The 21,166-nt window shown below is 43.1% G+C and overlaps 1 protein-coding gene across 1 annotated transcript in view; it reads right to left on the reverse strand.

Moving 5' to 3' along the window:
• TCERG1L (transcription elongation regulator 1 like) overlaps nt 1-21,166 on the reverse strand; it is a 110,538-nt gene that overhangs the window by 77,906 nt on the left and 11,466 nt on the right. Inside the window, exon 3 of the mRNA XM_075257723.1 lies at nt 11,453-11,636. Within this exon, the coding sequence (XP_075113824.1) occupies nt 11,453-11,636 (184 nt within the window). The remainder of the gene's footprint in view (nt 1-11,452; nt 11,637-21,166) is intronic.

Raw genomic sequence — 21,166 nt, forward strand, 5'->3', positions numbered from 1 at the left:
ATGGCTATGACCCCTGCTAATAATATCCATTGAGCGTAGACTTTGGTACATTAGGCTACTCTGCAGATTGCTGGAAGTGTTTAAAACCAAATTACATTCATCTTGTCAATGCTTTTTCCTTCCTTTCTAACTGTGTGTGCATTATGGTAAGTGTATATTCTTGTCTTGTACTTTTGTTTCTCATAAGTCTGCTATTAAGGTTCCTGCATATGGCATTATTATATGTGGCTCTATACAAAGTTTCTCTACAAAGTTGTCATAGGGTGCCCATATAAATCTACAATGCCCAGTGTACCTCCATTTACTCATTATTTAGAGTGTGCCTGTTGTACAATGCCACCAGATTTCTGCAGACACATTGTACATAGCTAGATACTTATTTACTAGTGTCTACTGGTGAGCAAACATGGTGAGGTTCACACATTTTCCAAAAATCTAAGACTTGGAACCCAACAAATCACTATCACACTCTCAGGTCTCTCATGCATAAAAGTGTCATGATGTTGGTATACCTCACAAGAACACATGCCTATGATGGCATCCAGGAGACCAGTAGAGGACCCTGATGGAGTGTCAGATGTCGCGAGGGAGTGTCCATGGTTTATTAGTGTTTATTATAGTTCCGCACCTTCCCTGGTCCTCCGTTTATTATAACTGGACCCAGACTATAATAAAAGTACTTCCAAATGAGTCTGCAACCTAAATGGCAGACAAACCTCTCAAACATTTGTAAAATGAATCTTGCAAGAGGGACCTATCTCTACCCGTTGCTCCCATCAATGATAGCAGGGACATAATATGATGGGCAAAACTGGGTACATCCATATGAATCCTATACCGTCCTTTATTGTATCAAATTTGGTGATGTTGCTATTGATAATGTACACTTGATCAATAAATAAGTAAATTCCCAGTTGTAGTTCAAGTATTATGCCAAAATTTTTACCCCAATTATTTACTGGGGGGTGGGAAAAAGACCCTCAAAACATTCCTGATTTTACACTAATTATTAGAATCATCCTCTGATTTCTTATCAGCTTTGCAGTACAGACTGGGAGAGAATGAGCAGAGCCATCTCATGATCATTAGAGGAGATATTGATACAGGGGCTCTATTGTGTGGCTTGTGCTTCGGTAACACTATACAAACAGATTGGGCTTTGTACACATCTTCCCTCTCACTCTGTGGTCTCTGGGTAAGAGGGCTGTACTCCCTAAAGACTGTACCGTTATACTCACTGCCAATTAATCACCAGTCATATGAGCTGCCATAAACAACACACATCCCTTCACTGTCTATACAGGAAGAAGCTTCGTGTCTCCAATATGGCTTCCCCAAGGGAAATTTTAATAAAAAATAGATACAAAAACATAAAAACAAACAAAAATAAAATCAAATACATGGAACATTCCCTTTAATTGCTACATTGTATATCACATATCGTGCATTACATGGAACCTACAGATACATTTAACTCAATAAAAAAAAGAATATTGGATTTTAAGCCACTTTCTGCAGAATTTACCCTTGTTCATTTTATCTATATGAATGTATCTATGTAAATGTGTTTTCCAGTTTGTGTTGCTAAAATTCCATCTGTTTATTGTGTCCTCAAGCTTCCTCCACAGTACAGTAGGCTGGAGACATAATAAGCATCATGGTACGTAACTTTGTGATATTATTTTTTTTACACATTGATGCACTGAATGTAAATTTGATATATCCGTGGACTAACAGTATAAAACTTAGATGTTCACGGCATTGAATAGTATGAATATCTGCCAGGATTATATTACAATGTATCACCTCTTAATGAAGAAAGTTCCCACTCGACTCGAGAAGATAATGCTACCTCTATGAAACTTCTAGACAAGGCTCTACATTGTGTCAAGTCCATGTGAGTTCTTTCCAGGGCACCGAAGGACAAGCCCAAAGGTTCTCATTAAGAAAAGGCCAGTTGTAACCGTGAACTAATTTATACTCACCGGAAAGTTCTTCCTAAACTTCTTCAAATTTCTGAACTTAGACATTTTATCAACTCCATTTTTTTAATGATCCTCTTTAATGTAGAAATCGCCCCAGATATCGTCATAGCAGCTTGCCCTGAATATGATGCAAATAAGTTCTCATTGATGGGAAAAGGAAAACATGCTCTAGCGCCACCTATGGGAAGGTAGCTCCATATAGATCAATGGCTAGTTTTGAAGAAATCCAGTGACATTATTTATGACTAAAACCAAACAAGAATCTTTCTAAATGTTTTCTGCCTTGATTTCCTTCCCATCATATGAAAATTTGTTAAATCCATGAGTTAGACTGGTCTACCACAGTAACAAACGATCCGACACTCAGCCCAAAGTCCGACACAAAAATGGGGACCAAAGGTCCAGTAGGAAACAAACTCAAAAATACAATTCATTCTGAAAAAAAAACCAATTCCCATATGGTTAATGTACATAGGAAAATTAAAAAAAAAAAAAATCTTAAAAACTTCATAAAAATATGAAAATTTGCTTGGTTCTTCAGACCCAAAATAAACTGATCCCTCATGGATTAAGCAACAGAAGACCAGATCCAGTGGCGGATCCAGGCTTTGTGGGGCCCTGGACAATTGACTTTGGCGGGGCCCTACTTACTGTCCCCCCCCCCCCCCCCAGGATTTTTTGAAAAAATTACCCCTAAAAATGTGTTCTATATTCAATTCGAGCTGCTTTAGGCCCAGGAGGGCTCTACAAAAAATATAATAACAATAAATACCGGATTGTGGTTTTATTTAAGTATTTCACATTGATTCTCTCTTTGCTTGCTTATGGGGCTGCTTAAGGGGTTGCGCTTCTAACTGATCTGCGTTTTTTGGTTAGGTCCGGACCGCAGGGCCCCGCTGGCTCGCCCGGCCCATTTTTTGTGGACTTCTTTAAGTATTTCACACTGATGCAATAATTTCGGAGTGAGGAATTTCAATATAACAGATTTCTATATCTCTTTTACTCTTTGCTTGCTTATGGGCTGGTTGAGCTTGAGGGCCTCGCGCTTCTAATCGACCGATCCGGCCTGCGTTTTGTTAAGTACGGGCTGTGCAACCAGATCTAATTTATCTAACTACTGGAGAATCAGCTGAGATCCACCAAGAAGTCATGTCTGGCCAGACAAATGAGACAGGGACAGGGTGGGTTCCTCTTTTTCGGTTCTTCATGATTTAAGTCAACGCAACTTAAAGCCCAATGTAAAGCTTAATATGCTGCCCTATGTGTGGGCATTGTAATTTTGCACAGCTTTGACCCTTGGCTTGCTGACTCTCTTGTTCTGTGTACACTTATTTAGAGAAGGTACTGTCACCAAGTTGCTCCTGTCATTGGGACATTTGTGGCAATTAGGTAGAGACAGGGGCCTAGTTGAGTTTAGGGCTCTCTGTCTCTGTCCCTCCCTTGTTCCATTGTTCCAATAACAGCACTAGGGGATTGCACTACTAGCAATTCCCTTTCCCTGGTCCTTACTCGTAAACCCAATACTGCACAGAATACTCTTGTGATGTTTGGCTCTTAGGATTGCTGAAACAATTCACTGGACACCTAATTCATGAGTCCACTATATTCATGAGGATATCCCTCCCCCTGCCTCTCCCAGACTCGTGGGGTCTTAGTTTGCTCATACAGTATACACAGCAGTCAGTCACACCAGAAATCAGCAGGGGGAGATACAGAGAGCGTTTTCCCGATGAATACATAGGACTCATAAATTATGTTCCCTGTGCATTATTTTTCTGCTTCCACAAGCCAAGTGGCCCAATTTTTTTGTTCCATTCTGGCTACTAGGAGCATAGAAATGTAGTAGTATTAGGTTACTGTTAGGATTGTGCAGTAACTGCGGCCATGATATGGGTCATAGACTGGAAGCAAGGGGAGATTAATAAGTGGAGTCCTGAGTGCAAGGGAAGGTGTATGGAGGCTATACCAGCAGCTGTCCCTCCAGTGAGGCCTTCAAAGCAAGAGGTCTTACCGCCTCAGTCTGCAGAGGTCTTTACTGTACACACTGCTGGGTCTCTGGTAAAACACAGACCTGGAGTATACTCCACTGACCTGTTGCCTAGGGCAATGCCACTTCCACGCAGAAACTGGAGGTGTAAATCTGCAGGAAAGTCTCATTGTCCCCTGCCATCTTGTGCCAGCCAGGGTTTGCGCCCGCAAGAAATAAGTGGGGAAAAACCAAACCTTAAAAAGAGTGTAGGCACAGTATGTGGGCAGGATATTAGGACTGGACTTTCTTACTCCCCTGACTTGCCAAGTCCTGTGGTAGAGTTACCAATTAATAAAGCTCCACGGCTTATACATTAGCCAGGCCAAGGGCAGGAGCAGAGCAACAGCTGATAGCAGACATAGGTCAGGGACGGAACTGTCCCCAAGGGATCATGTCTGGCGCACTCCTCGCCATTTTTGTCTCTGATCCGGAGACGCATGGCGTTGTTGCGCCGTTGGGGAGAGGGGGGGTAGTGTTAGGATTGTGCAGTAACTTTGGGCATGATATGGGCATCGCTGTCTGCTCCTCTGGACAATCCAGGGTTGCAGGGGTTAATCTGCCTTGCAAGAGCCGGGCGTGGTCGACTGGTTGATCTACATGTGTGTCGACCAATGGACGCTCGGATTGGGCAGCTGGGCTATTTGCTGGTGACCGCCCCTTGCCTATATAAGGGGGCTGGTCTGGACGCCCGGCGCTCTAAGATCAAATTCAAATCCTAACCTGAATTGGTGTGTGTGTGCTTGGGTTCCAGCCTGTCAACACTTAGTGGCCCTAGTTAGAAAAATCCCCTGAGTCAGCAATGCCATTTATAGTTGGGCAGCATGCTGCCGTGTGTGTGTCAGTCAGTATTCACACTGACCAGTTGTTAGGCTGTTGCTGCATTGGGGGTTGGGTGACTGGAAGCACACAGGTTTTGTTGGTCTCTGGCTAGTCCAGGAGTGCTGGCTAGCCAGTTAGTTTATTTGTGCGGCTGCTCTGACTGCACAGGACTCTGTGAACGGTAACAGAGTACACCTGGTCCTTTTATTTAGCTGGCAGTGACAGTAACTGTTAGATAGTGTTCACACCAGGTTGTTTAGCAGTCAGTAGCCCAGAGGGCTCCGTAGGGTTTAGTTTGTTTTTTTTTATAAATCCTGCTGACCATAACAGTTACCTTTACACAGGGCAGCATACTAAGCTGACTTTAATGCAAATCTTGAAGTGAGATAATCAATTCTGTCATCTTTAATAAGAATCTGTACCGGGTAGACATGGTAAATATATCTAGTCGGGAAAAAATATGTCAAAACACAAATTTACACCAGAGAACTTCCTTAAATGTCTACATTTTATTATCCTCATTGTGCGCCGGCCATACTTCACCGAGTAAGAGATAAAATGCATCAGAGTTTTACTTAGCAGCAAGCAAGACTCAAGATGACCTTGAGCTAATCAGCTCCTCTCGTTCCCGTCTTGACATGGCATAGTATTAGAATTCATAGCGAGTGTGCGCTATACAGAAGAGCGCCGGCCTCACTGCTATTATATTACATATAGGATTAGATAGAAATAAATCAAAAGAAATTGCAACCAGAGGAAATAACAAATACATTGACACAGCACATCCAGCAATAGAAAGCAAATTAAAACTATTTATTGTTCTTCACTGTTATTTAAGCCACCTCTTCTTGGAGAATCAGGGTTACACCAGCTACATAAAACAAGAGAATTGTCTCGGAGAATCCATAGAAGGAAGCTAATAGACACAAGACGCAATCAATAAGGTTCGGTGACACAAATCGAATACAGCTTCTTGTGCAGTATTACTAAATCTGTTTCGTCTCCAATACTCAATAAATAACAAAAATGGTGGCGGACAAAAAGAAATATGATTAGTACGGCGAGGAGAGAACAACTATGACTTTATTAAGTTCACTTCTGCTGATACACTAATGTTTGCTACTAAGAACCTCTCCTTTACGTTACAAATGGATTCACGGAATGGAGAAAAAGATTGTTTTTTCGTGACATTTTTGTGTTTTGTTTCTAACCTGGGTTTTCTAATGCAAGTTCATGGCTTCCAAAAGGTATGTGGCATAGAACCTCCTTGCTTCCCAGTTTGGGACATTTTCAAAGGTTCATAAGTTTCCTCACCATTTTCCTCCATGTGAATGGACCTGTAGATAGACCTGGATTCACAAATGCGGTCATTGCCCTTTCAGGCATTCCGTCAATCGTTACTCTTAACCACTTCCGGACCGCCCATAGACTTTATACATCTGGGAAGTGGTTGCCTAGTTCTGACAGGACGTACCGGTACGTCCAATCAGAACACAGTAGCTGCAGAGAGATCGTGCCGCTACTGAAGCTGGGAGCCGGCGCTCCCAGAGAGATGGCAGGGAAGGTTTATTCCCTTCCCTGCCTTCTCGATCGCTGTGTAAACAGTGCTCAATAAGCACTGTATACACGGCTATGGGCGCCGCTATGATGGGGCTGCCCTCTGACCCAGCGGATCACATCTTGCAAGAGTTGCTGGGTCCTACAGGACCCAGATCAGCTCCGTATACTGCATATACAGCGTGCAGGAGGCTGGATTCCTCCTGCAACTGAGGCTAAATGTACCAGCCCCAGTATCAGGGGAAATCAGCCTCTGTAACAATAAAAAAAAAAAAGTGATCAGATGTCCCCAAAGGTCTCTTATCACCTTATGGGGACACAATCTGAAAAAAAAAATTAAGTAAAAATATAATAAAGTTTAAAAAAATGTAAATAAAATAATAAAAAAATAATACGCTAATAAAACGCCGTTATTAAAGGTTATAGCCCCACCCCCGACATCACCATACAAAATAAAAATTACCGAAACAGAGAGGAAAAACTATTTTATAAAGTTTTTCAGTGACACTTTGTGTTATTAAATTTAAAAAAAAAATATTGAAAACCAGACACAATTTCCCTCCTATTAAGTTTATATTTTCCCGGATATAAAAAAAAAAATGAAAACACATTCGAAAATAAAAACATAAAAATAAAGCCCTATGTGTCGCCAAACAAAAGACGCAAAAATTAGTTGACTGAGACATACGAGAAAAATGTTACAGCCCTCAAAACCGCACATACAAAAAAACCCGAAAATGTGTCTGGTCCTGGACCACAAATTGGCCCGGTACTGAAGTGGTTAAAGAATGCCATCAAAACTTTCCTTTCCTCATTTTTCATGCGGAAACCTGGCGGTTCCCATTATAGTCTATGGGATCAATTGGTTTCCATGAGTAACCACATTAAGTGGATTTAATTTCTATTTGTGGAGTCCCTAAGTGGACCACGCAAAAGTAAGCCCGAACGCAGGAATGAACCTACCGTAAACGGGAAGAAGTGTTTACATGACCACAGAGATGATATGGGCTTGTCTACGATAGTTAATAGGAGATAGGAAATAATCCACAGATTATACAGTGTGGGGATTCTGGGAATCTGTAGTGTGTTACGACTGGAAAAGAAGACTAGAGAGAGATCGTAGACTGAGGTCACTGCCTGCCTCCTAATTTGGTTATATTTTTTTCCTTCCTAAACACCAAAACCCAGTGAAGTTGTAAACTCTATCTCTTTGATTTTTTTCCCCCTTGCTTTTACCCATACACCAAAAAAAAATTTTAAAAAAATGAAATTTACAATCTTAGTAGTAGTAAATTTAGTACAATTAGAATCTCTTTTAATTGAGCTTTTGCTACATAAAATCAATTCCATAAAATTTGGTCTGTTGCCGAACACGAGGAAAATCCAGTGGAATTTTAAACAGCCGAAAAAAAATGACAGTGCAATGTGTTTTTCATCACCCACTGCCACCCATTTACCTATATCATATGTTTTGCTGTCACTTAGACATAAGTAAGACTGTGTTTTCATTACATAGGGGTAAGACAGAGTACTAAGAGCCCTCAGAGTGTCATACACGAATTCTTAAGATAATTTGTACTTCTGGTTTGGACCAAATTGAAGTTTTGGCCCAAACTGATTGAACCCAAGCTGGATGGAATTGTGAAAGCGTCTCTCATCTCTATCTCCCAGCTGAAAGTTTGAGACACAAATAGATACACAGAATATCTTGGGATATATTATTTTCTGTATACGGGGTGATAAAAGGCAGATTGGAAAATCTATGAATATGATAATTGATACGATTGTCTTAAGATGATGTTGTCAGGCAATGATGCTACACGTTGTCCTAGGCAAGAAAAATACATTTCTAAAACATATGCTTGGCAGTATAAGGTATTCATGTCCCCATATTGATCATGAACGGATGGCTCTGGTAACAATATACAGTTTAGGAGGCTGTATGGGTAAGTTATTGGCCAGAGTTGTTGCAGTGTAGTATATGGTGGTACCCATGGCGTACAAGATAGATCTATATTGTATGTGCAATATGTAAGAATTATGACTCTTGTTCATGGGGACCTGATACCATTTCGCAAGGCTGCCTGAGGCAGTAGCCTCCTATGACCAATGTAAAAACTGGTTTGGATATCTCCTAAAGGGATATCCAAACCAGGGATATCAAAGATTTTTTTGTTCCAAGAACAGTGCCACCTCTGTCTACAGGTTGTGCATAGTATTGAAGCTCATCCCCATTTACCCCAATGCTATTACAGCCACAGCCCATGGAACTGTTTTTGAAAGAAACCAGACCTATTGCTTTAATCCTTGATAAACTCTGAAAAATTTTTCATTCTATGTTTTCCATTTCATTTTGCTGTAAACTTAGAGTTACGCTGAATTGCAAATTTCACCTGTGAATTCCCCTTTCCCTTGGCTTTAGATTGAGTCTTGGTATTCTGCCAATCCCCGGCATTAACTGGATGTTGGATATCTAGTAATTAACTATTTGAGACATATCAGTAGAATTAAACATGGAGTATAAGGTTCCCGTAGGAGAAGAAGTCTCACTGTGGACTGGACAGATCAGATGAATGCAGTCGAAGGACGTGCCGAAGAATATGGCATAAACATTTCAAAAACAGCAGCATCTAGCAAAGCATCGACACACAAGATCTTAGAAGGATATGGAGAAGTGTGTTGACCATTATAATGGGCAATAGCAGCAGGATACCTTAGATTTACAATAGGATGATCTTTTCTCTGGAGGTCATGGACACGGTCCCTGTCAGCCTCACTATAGGGCACAGATAAGCTGCAGTGGCCATGACTTATGCCCAGGCTTTGCAGATGCTGCCAGGAGCCACATTGAAATTTACATAATATAACATTGTGTATGTAATATGACTTGTATGAATTTAGACCTCCATAGAAGCCAAAATCCAAACACTTAAATAACAGTGGGTTGTTGGGTTGGGCAAGGGTGTAGCGAAAGAGTCATGGGTTCTGGTGCAAGAGTTCAGCTTGGTCCCATCCTCCTTACTGGCCCATACCTCCAACTTCCCTTGAGGCTTTTCTGCCTCGTCCTGTTGAATGGCAATGCAGTCAGTATGAGGTTTGAGGCTCACGTGGAATAAGGTTCTACCATAACAGAGTAGATTATTTGGAGATGCGATTTACACCATTTGCATTACCTATATGGTAGTTGTGGGAGTATTTCTTTATTGAAAAGTCAGACATGACCATGATGTGGCCAGGGTATGGCTAAAAACCACCTGGCCAAGGTAGCCACCTCTGATTTCAGTAAGATCACAATGAAATTTTTGTTCACTGTTAATGGCTCCATGGTTTTGTAGATCTATACAAGTACATGTTTTTGAGCTACCACATCTTGTTTAAAGGGGCTCTATCAGCAAAATCATGCTGATAGAGCCCCACATATGCGTGCATAGCCTTTAAAAAGGCTATTCAGGCATCGGTAATGTTATATTAAACTACACCCCCCCCACCTCCCGTTTTTAAAAAATAACCTAAAAAAGAATGTGCTCTACTTACGGATCGTGCACGCTGGGCGGGCATTCAGGGTGTGTCTTCATCTTCTTCCCCGCCTCTTCTTCCTCCGGTCCCGTCTTCTTCCAGCGCTCGCTCGCGGACACTGATATGAAAAAATGGCCTGGGCGCATGCGCAGTAGCATGCGGCTTCTACTACGGCTACTGCGCATGCGCCCTGACTATCACTGTCAGTTCGCGAGCGCTGGAGGAAGACGGGACCGGAGGACATCGGAGGAAGAAGAGGCGGGGATGAAGATGAAGACACACCCTGAATGCCCGCCCAGTGTGCACGTTCGGTAAGTAGAGAACATTCTTTTTTAGGTTATTTTTTTAAAACGGGGGGGGGGGGGGGGGTAGTTTAATATAACATTACCGATGCCTGAATAGCCTTTTTAAAGGCTATGCACGCATATGTGGGGCTCTATCAGCATGATTTTGCTGATAGAGCCCCTTTAACGCTGAACTACTTGCGTTTTTCTATTACTCTGACACGTGGCAGCTGATAACTCATGGGAGTCTCCTAAAGATCTGCCTCATATGTAACAGCAATATATACAACATACTGTATATACCGCTAGACCATGGAGCTTTCTATGAAGGACAGCATGTGGCAGCTGGTACAGTGTATGTATGTATATTTTATATGATACTATGTATGAGCTGAGGGACACTGACTACTGCATACTGAATTCTGCAGAAACACTACAGTAAGTCTCAGCAAGTCTCAGCTATATGATATACTCTCTCACAGCCATGATGCCCAACAGCAGCCAAGACTAGGACATGAGCACTTGGTGCAACATTATTAAATATGGAAGTTCCTCTGGGCTCTCTAATCTCCATTAGGAAAAGGAAGGCTAAATCATCTTACCTATACTCGCTCATTACTGTCTGTTCTTCTGGACTGTACCTGAGTAATAATGGACAGGAGACATGGTGGAAACAAGCTCAACCTCATCCTCTATCTCCACATGAAATATAGGGCTGCTTCCTGGCCTCTGGATGGCCAAGTACAAGAGTGAAGAGTTGCTTCTCACAATAGACCTCCTTGGCCTTAAACGTATCTATTCACAACACCAAACTGAATGTATGAATGAATGAATATGTGGCTTTCTATGAGGGTCAACCTGTCCAACAGCTACAGGATATGTAAGGTGTGCTGAGGGGACAACCCTGTGGTCCCCCTCACTTAAGGGTCTAATCCCAGTTGTGTCTTCGGCGTCCCCTATAGCAATGGTACTGGGTCAAAAAAGCGAATTCAAAAATTGAGCTGCATTAAGTTTGTGTAACTCTAATTTACAGTATTTTACCTCTAGCCCTAAACCACAGATAACATAAGACATTGCGTGTTATACAACAGCGTAGTCCTGCTGCAACTAATAAGTAGAAATCTAAGCAATTTGTCATAGAAGACTAGCTCCAGATCTGGTAGCTATCAGCATCATTTCTTTAGATTAGCCCCAGTTGGTGCCCAGAACTTGTCAGACCTGTCACCCAGTTGTATACAAAGTATTTGTCAGTTGTCACAAACCTGTTACTCGTTGCGGAGTTAATATGACTGTGTGCAATGGCCTGGAGGCAGTTGATGGTCTAGATATAGCCATGGTTACTTGATTTGTCCTGCGAGTCGGCTTCTCAAGTCCCTGAAATAATATCAATTCCTCAGCTGGGTGTATCCAGGAAGAATCCAGAGCAAAAGAGTTGTTGAGAAAAATCTGTTAAATATAGAAAATAAAATTGTTAGGTTACAGTATACAGCTCCATTTTATGTATTGCAATCTACATATTGTTGCCTCCACATATAGTTCTTTTGTCCAAACCATATATTATTCTTAGACGAGATTAGAAATATGAGATCCCATTCATCAAGTGTATGGGAACTGAACTGTAATAACATGGCATGGCCACTACACAGTGTACAGAGCCATCTCATACACTGCTGATACAGAAGTGAGAATATCACCCCTTTATCTAGACTAGAGATGAGCGAACAGTGTTCTATCGAACACATGTTCGATCGGATATCAGGGTGTTCGCCATGTTCGAATCGAATCGAACACCGCGTGGTAAAGTGCGCCAAAATTCGATTCCCCTCCCACCTTCCCTGGCGCCTTTTTTGCACCAATAACAGCGCAGGGGAGGTGGGACAGGAACTACGACACCGGGGGCATTGAAAAAAATTGGAAAAAGTCATTGGCTGCCGAAATCAGGTGACCTCCATTTTAGACGAATAGTGGATTTCAAATCCGGGTCATATGAGAATGTGAACTTTGTGACTAAGAGACAGGGATAGCTGTACAGGCAGGGATAGCTAGGGATAACCTTTATTTAGGGGGGAATGTTATTAAAAATAACTTTTTGGGGCTCTATCGGGTGTGTAATTATGATTTTTGTGAGATAAACTTTTTCCCATAGGGATGCATTGGCCAGCGCTGATTGGCCGAATTCCGTACTCTGGCCAATCAGTGCTGGCCAATGCATTCTATTAGCTTGATGAAGCAGAGTGTGCACAAGGGTTCAAGCACACCCTCGGCTCTGATGTAGCAGAGCCGAGGCTGCACAAGGGTTCAAGCGCACCCTCGGCTCTGATGTAGGAGAGCCGAGGGTGCATTTGAACCCTTGTGCACCCTCGGCTCTGCTACATCAGAGCCGAGGGTGCGCTTGAACCCTTGTGCACACTCTGCTTCATCAATCTAATAGAATGCATTGGCCAGCGCTGATTGGCCAGAGTACGGAATTCGGCCAATCAGCGCTGGCTCTGCTGGAGGAGGCGGAGTCTAAGATCGCTCCACACCAGTCTCCATTCAGGTCCGACCTTAGACTCCGCCTCCTCCAGCAGAGCCAGCGCTGATTGGCCGAATTCCGTACTCTGGCCAATCAGCACTGGCTAATGCATTGTATTGGCGTGATGAAGCAGTGCTGAATGAGTGTGCTTAGCACACACATTCAGCTCTACTTCATCGGGCTAATAGAATGCATTGGCCAATCAGCGCTGGCCAATGCATTCTATTAGCGTGAACTGAGTTTGCACAGGGGTTCTAGTGCACCCTCGGCTCTGCTACATCAGATTGCTACATCTGATGTAGCAGTGCCGAGTGTGCATCAGATGTGTAGTTGAGCAAAACTGACTCAGCACTGCTAAGTCTCTGCATTCGCATAGGAATGCATTGGCCAGCCTTCGGCCAATCAGCGCTGGCTCTGCCGGAGAAGGCGGAGTCTAAGGTCGGACCTGAATGGAGACTGGTGTGGAGCGATCTTAGACTCCGCCTCCTCCAGCAGAGCCATCGCTGATTGGTCGAGTTCCGTACTCTGGCCAATCAGCACTGGCCAATGCATTTCTATGGGGAAAAGTTAGCTTGCGAAAATCGCAAACTGACAGGGATTTCCATGAAATAAAGTGACTTTTATGCCCCCAGACATGCTTCCCCTGCTGTCCCAGTGTCATTCCAGGGTGTTGGTATCATTTCCTGGGGTGTCATAGTGGACTTGGTGACCCTCCAGACACGAATTTGGGTTTCCCCCTTAACGAGTTTATGTTCCCCATAGACTATAATGTGGTTCGAAACCCATTCGAACACTCGAACAGTGAGCGGCTGTTCGAATCGAATTTCGAACCTCGAACATTTTAGTGTTCGCTCATCTCTAATCTAGACCAGATTGCCTGTGATGGATTTTCCATATTAATCTTCTCTGAGAAGACCAACCCTCCAGGAGACCACTTTTTCATGTAATTTTGAGTGGTGGTCTCAAAGAGGTTTAACATTAGCAGCAGACTGGTGGAGATGCCAAGTGTTGAACCCAAATAGTCAAGCATTGAACACCTATCCTAAAAATAGGGCATCGTGTTCAGAATTGGCCACAGTTAAAGTAACACTCATGGCATTGGCCAGGTAACAACAATGATGAGTATATTGCACATAAAATCCACGTTGACTATGAGTATATAGAGAGAACTAAATAGATCAGCTGTTGCTGCACAACTCTCTCTAGTAGTATTCTACAATGTATCGGGATTGGACTCAAGACTGGTTGGCTTACAAAGCATTGCCTAGAGACTGGTCTCATTCACTAACTTGAAACTTAAAGGGGGGATTTATGAATAACTTTATACCAATTTTCTACTGCAAAAAAGTCACTCCTCTTTGGATCATCTTTTCATTAAACTATACAACTTCTTTTTTCTGTTGGGATGCCCAAAGTACTTAAAGTAATTAGAATGCAACTAACCTATTGAATATCCCAAATTGTGCTCTGGCAACAGGTAATGGCCAATACTGTTTTGCTTTAGCTTCGCTCAGGGACAGTGGGGCTAAAGCAAATGTTACGAAGAACCCTTGCTGAGGCTAGGGAATCTAAGCTTTATTACAAGGCTCTGGCCATGATGTGACTTTACCTATAGCAGATTGGGAGTTGCATATATTTGCAATGTTAACTTCGGCAAAATGTAAAAATTGAGATTGGGGAGATGTGGAAAGGCAATCAAGTATCAAAGGAGGGGATGTGATGCTTTTCATTAAAAATGTGTGAAACCAGCCTTCGGTGCACTATTACACCTGTAAGAGTGTTCACATGGGCATTTTCGCCCACGGTTGGCCAAGAGTGGCCTCCATCACCACTTTCCGCTCCCTATCAAACCCAGATGAATGAGCCTAATCGGGAGGGGAGTCTCAAGTTATGGACTCCACAACTGAATCAGCCATGGAATCCAGCTCAAGATTGAGTAGGATGCTTCTTTTTTCCGCATCTGGCTGCGAACTCTACCTCCCATTGAAAACAATAGGAGACAGATTCTGGCAGAATCTTCCCCAGACTTGGGGTGAAATCCTCTCCCAAATTCACAGCAAATTCCACTTTGTGAACATACCCTAAGATGGACTACAAAACAGTAGCCCATGCCTCAACATCTAACTCATTCTATGGAGCAAAGGTGTTAGGATTGGGTCCCGCAGGTTGCTCTTCCGGCACACAGCGCCACCTGCGGGTCAATCTAAGTCCAGCTTTCACCCTACTGAGCATGCTCAGACCTTTGGAGACGCTCACAAGCAGTGTGTCATTTTTCCCCTACTGAGCATGAGCGGTGAGGTCATGACCACCGCCCCTATTGGGCGGGGTCTTCCCTTTAAATAGTGTGAGCCGAAGCCCACCAGGGGCTTCCACTTTGACTAAAGATTGACTGAAAGTCCACGGAAGTTGTTTTATGACAGTAGTACAGGGACAGGCTCCAGCATTGCAGGCGGGTTTTCAGACTAGGCCTCTATGTGGGGTTACCTCTGCTTCTATCTGGGTGCTGTTAGTTAGGACCTGTAAACCCTGAACTGTCAGCTCTGCACCAGGGCTAGGAGCAGTAGACACTGTTCCTGCTTGTGGTGCTGCAGCAGGTTTGGACTCTGAGATAGCTTGTGTAGACTGTCACTTACTTGGTAACTCCTAGCTGTTGCAGGAGAACTCCTAGCTGTTGCAGGAGCATGTTTGTTGCTGACCTGGGGTGAGTTAACCCTTGGCAGCCTTGTTTGTTTCAGCTGTACTGGTGTATCTGGCCAGTGAGGTTAACTGGCAGGGTTTTGTTGCACCCTGTTCACATTGAGTATTGCAGCGTGCACCCTGTTCACATTAAGTACCGCACCACTTGTCTGCCAGTGCAGTTTAACTGATAGTGCACTGTTCAGACATACAGCCGCCCCCCATTCTGGTCCTGTGGACCTCGCTGCAGTGTCTTGCAGACTACAGGTTCTGTTGTTTAAAAAAAAAAAAATATATATATATATATATATATATATATATATATATATTACACAGAGCCGTAACAAAAGGCTTGAGTGCAATAAGAAATAACACAAGTCAGGGGGTTGCACCTTTAGAGACACTTATCCACAATCCACAAATGTCATATCCCTGGGGTTCCCAAGTGATCAGGAAAATGAAGGACTAAGAGTCCCCCTAAAACCTCCTTGTCAGTGAAGCATCAGTGCCTTTGGATGACTATGCTATGGAGCTTCTGTGTCTAAACTCTCCGGCAACCCTACTAGCCCCATAGAAGTGAATGAAGTGCCGCTCACTTAAGCGAACCCACTTCATTCACAAGAGTATCTTCCGTTCCCAATTCTCCCGATAGTTGGGTGATAGACCCCCCCCAACCATGTGATGCTTTAATAAAATGACCACTTTAACTTATTTTCCATTGGTCTTCCATCTGTCTATTTGATTGGATTTTTTTTTATCTGTTTAGCCATGCAGCAAACCAGTTCGACCTTGACAAGGTCATTGGATGGAGATGCTCAGACTTTCCACTCTTGATTGCTTTATTTTCATCTACTCTTTACATGGACTAGATCTATAGGAAATCCAAGTAGCAGCTGTGAAATCCGATGTAGTTAAATAGCAAACATACGGCCAGTCAGCCAGCTGCATTCAGTTCACATAGCAGCAGGCTGCTATAATAGTCTCTTCGCACCGTCTACACGCAGAGTTTTTCCGCATTGTTCTATCCATTGTGAAGACTGGGAGAAAAGGATGACCTTGAAATGCCCTAAATCATCCAGTAAAAGGGCTAGACCATCCACTGTGGTTTTTTTTTTAAGGTTCATTTTTAATAGTGATGAAGGGACTGTTCACACTGAGCTAATATATGTTGCCATCAATAAGTAGCAATTTCAGCCAGCGGGAATTTGCTGTATATTAATGAAATCTCATAATAGGGACAAATGTATGTTTTGTGTTGTTTACAAGGCCATTTAAGCATAGTTTAGACGATTAATGGCTGGCATGAAAGTGAACTAGAACCATTTTCTGATTTATTTTTTTTTTGCAATTAATGAGATCTGTATAATGTGACTGGATCGTGCGCTCATAAATGAATCAGGAGATTGTTTACTCGTACCCTGAAAGATGGAATACGCTGTAGTTTGCAAGATATGTCAAATAGCGCTGCACTGAAATGAGGCTAGGTCTCATTCACACACGGAGGAATGAGCAAAAAAGTTTCTTTCGTTGCTACAAATAGAAAAGTTTCAAAAAGTTTGAAATTTTTTGCTTTTTTTAAAATCTTTATAAGAATTAGAGCCCCATTTATATGGAGCTTTTACTCCTCTGACTCTTGTCGTGCAGCCATAAAGTAAAATGGGTTTTGGAGGTTAAAGGGGGGATTTTTTTGAGACTAAAGTCTGAAATGTTACGGGGCTATTCCAGTGTATCTGGGGAATAATGAGGCATCCTCTGCACTCATTTTTTACTGCTATTGCCCCTGGTTCCTTTTTATTACCCTTATGGAGGGTAGTTGTGGGGGGTTGCAAACCTTTAATTGCTCTATCTCACCTGCATCGACTTCAACTCTCACTAACCTCACTGAACACGCTCTACTTGGGACGCAGGTCCATTGAGTAGAGCGGAATTGCACATGTATCAGAGCTAGGGTTGAGCGATCGTGTTTTGAAAAAATCGGATTCTGATCGGCGATTGAGAAAAATTCACGATCGGAATCCCGAACACGATCTTTTTAGGTGGGATTGAGATCGGTGATCATTTCCCACAATGCTTTGCTAGCTAGTCTTCCATTCATTCTAATGGGAGACTAGCTAACATCTCTAGTAGCTACTTACCTGAAGAGATGGCTGGTCCGGTGCCCGGTCTTCTCGTTCTTCTTCGCCTCGCTGTCCCCTGCCTCCCAGGTTAGGAGAGTGTGGGCGGGTTAGGAGAGTTTGGGCGGGTACTGGGCGGGGAGACGTCATGGCTCCCCGCCCTGTTCCCGCCCACACTCTCCTAAGCTACAAGCCCAGCCTTCCTAGCTCTTTAAACACTAACCTGGGGCAATGAGGCAAAGAAGGCCGAGAACACCGAGCGCCGGACCAGCCATCTTTACAGGTAAGTGGACTCCAGGGGGGACTAAGTAGCCAGAGGATTAAAAAAAAATGGTTGGTGATAAAAACAATTCATTACACAGCGTGGATTCTAACAATTAAAGTGTTCAATTGTTAGATTCCATGCTGTATAGTGAATAGGATTGTTTTCAAAATCCGATCTCCGATTAGTAAAAAAATCCCATTGACTTGCATTGGGATTGAGATTGGGTTTGAATGAAAAATGATCGGAAATCGGATTTCAAAATCGATCCTGAAAAGTCAAGATCGGCTCAACCCTAATCAGAGCATCCTCAGGGATGGCCGAGGAATAAGAGCTGCCCTCCGCAAAGGTAATAAATGGGGCTCCAAGGGGCACCAGCAACCTCTTGGACAATGGGCTTCAAATAATGAGATGATACCTACGCTGATCCCCTCACTGCTTCAACAGGAATTACAATAATGGGACTGCTCGGGGTAGCTCATTCCAGAGAACTGGTGCAGCTCAAGGAAACTCTTAAAGATTTACATATTGTAAATCTTAGACCATGGGCAAGATGGAGAGCATGAGTTGGGTAGCATACATACTGTAGATGAGAGAGGAGATGAAGGGAGGTTTAGCATTGTGGAGAAATGGAAGGAAGAAAGTGATAACCTGTATTCTGTTGTATTCTAAAGTGGACGGGCAACAGTGCAACGACCGGCACCCGAGTTATGGTTAGACTAAACGTTGAGTCTAGGCCCTGCATTCAGGATCAGGATGAATTAGAGAGGAGGTTTAATGGAAGATCTAATAAGATACAATAATGATACAATAATCGTGTTTATTGTCTCCACAGTAAGAAACAGAACAATTTTAGTTATTTTGTTTCAAGTTGCAACGATTTAGACAATGGAAGGAATGCCCGATACTACCATATGACAATATACTCAAAAATCAACACAAAATGAATCTCCTGTTTACATTTTACATTGACTGGTTATTATGGATGTGAATCCCCAGCAACCGTTAAGTGTATGATTGTCAGGCAACAAATCCCTAGCAAACGCCCGATTTCAAATTCTTAGTTATGCAGCTCAAGTCTGGATTGCCAAAAAGCAGAGGATGGCTCTTTTTTTGTTTTTTGCTTTTGTTATAGTTTTGGACATTGTAGTCTTCTACTCTCTTCTATAGACACAATTGGAATTCTGATGGATACATGTTAGTGGATCCCTATAGTTACGTCTGGATAGAATATTTTCTGGCATATAGCCAATAGGGATTAAACGTGAGCCTAACAAAACAACTTGTAAGTATTAGAGGTCAAGAGAAGCTGCAGGTGACTGCACACTTATCATGCAGTGGCCACTACAGGAGAAAAGTGGTATTACATGATGTCCATTCATAATCAGAATGAGTTAGCTGGAGTCAGAAGGCAATTTATCAGCCTTGCTATGTCATTCTTCACAAATTTTGTTCAAAATTTTTTAAATAAATGTTGTACCAACCCCAGAACTTAATCAGGCTGTCAATGGATAAGAGAAATCAATTTATTATATATTTAAATCAGAAATCTGGTGGGAGTGACACCTAAGTCCACTCCTGTTGGGCATAGAATTGAAGTTCTGGCACACACTGGCACCTTAATAACAGGGGAACATCTGATGCCAGCGGGGTATAGGTTATAAATATATGGGGTTTAGTATTCATATAGTTTAAATGGAACCTATTAGTTCAATATGGGGCACCCTAAGTCTATAAAGACCTGTGGGTGGTTATAGTCCTTAGAGATGAGAGATTTAGTGTCCCATACAGACCTGTAGCAGCGCCATCCATTCCCACAGTAAAAAAAAGTTAAACCTTTATATTTACTTACAGATAAGTAAAATGAGTTGCATTGGAAACGTCTCTGGTGCTCCTGGCACCTGCACAGTATGTCAGTGAAGTTGGGGTCCTGCATATTTGCATCAGTAAAGTTGGGGTCCTACATACTGGCTTCAGTAAAGTTGGGGTCCTACATACTGGCTTCAGTAAAGTTGGGGTCCTACATACTGGCTTCAGTGAAGTTGGAGCCCTACATACTGGCTTCAGTGAAGTTGGGGTCCTACATACTGGCTTCAGTGAAGTTGGGGTCCTACATACTGGCTTCAGTAAAGTTGGGGCCCTACATACTGGCTTCAGTGAAGTTGGGGCCCTACATACTGGCTTCAGTGAAGCTGGTGTCCTGCATACTGGCTTCAGTGAAGTTGGTGTCCTGCATATTGGGTTCAGTGAAGTTGGGGTCCTACATACTGGCTTCAGTGAAGCTGGTGTCCTGCATACTGGCTTCAGTGAAGTTGGAGCCCTACATACTGGCTTCAGTGAAGCTGGTGTCCTGCATACTGGCTTCAGTGAAGCTGGTGCCCTGCATACTGGCTTCAGTGAAGTTGGTGTCCTGCATACTGGCTTCAGTGAAGTTGGGGCCCTACATACTGGCTTCAGTGAAGTTGGAGCCCTACATACTAGCTTCAGTGAAGTTGGGGCCTTACATACTGGCTTCAGTGAAGTTGGGGTCCTACATACTGGCTTCAGTGAAGTTGGAGCCCTACATACTGGCTTCAGTGAAGTTGGTGCCCTGCATACTGGCTTCAGTGAAGTTGGAGCCCTACATACTGGCTTCAGTGAAGTTGGTGTCCTGCATATTGGGTTCAGTGAAGTTGGGGTCCTACATACTGGCTTCAGTGAAGTTGGAGCTCTACATACTGGCTTCAGTGAAGTTGGAGCTCTACATACTGGCTTCAGTGAAGTTGGAGCCCTGCATACTGGCTTCAGTGAAGTTGGGGCCCTACATACTGGCTTCAGTGAAGCTGGTGTCCTGCATATTGGGTTCAGTGAAAATGAAGCCCTACATACTGGCTTCAGTGAAGGTGGGGTACTACATACTCGCTTCAGTGAAGTTGGAGCCCTACATACTGGCTTCAGTGAAGTTGGAGCCCTACATACTAGCTTCAGTGAAGTTGGGGCCTTACATACTGGCTTCAGTGAAGTTGGGGCCCTACATACTGGCTTCAGTGAAGTTGGGGCCCTATATATTGACTTCAGTGAAGATGGGCTCCTACTTAATAGCTTCACTGAGCATGAGCATGTCCAGCGCATGTGCGCTAAAGTTGAGGTGTACTCTATTGGCTTCTGTGCACCAGTGACAAGAATATAGGAGGTAGGTAAGAGTCTTTTATTTGTATTGAGGGCACCCATGTCATTAACAAAGGGATATTTGGGACATTAAACCTTAACCCATAAGGATCTACTCCTGATTTAGGGTTCTGAAATTTCCCTGACAGGTCTCCTTTGGTTTAAATAAAATCTTCCCAGGCTTTGTAGCGGCTTTCCGTTCTAACCAAAAGATCAGGATCTCGAGCTCTACAACATCTCTCTACCCCAATGGTGAAAGGGC

This window comes from Leptodactylus fuscus, chromosome 10, assembly GCF_031893055.1.
Source record: "Leptodactylus fuscus isolate aLepFus1 chromosome 10, aLepFus1.hap2, whole genome shotgun sequence".
Taxonomy (NCBI): Eukaryota; Metazoa; Chordata; class Amphibia; order Anura; family Leptodactylidae; genus Leptodactylus; species Leptodactylus fuscus.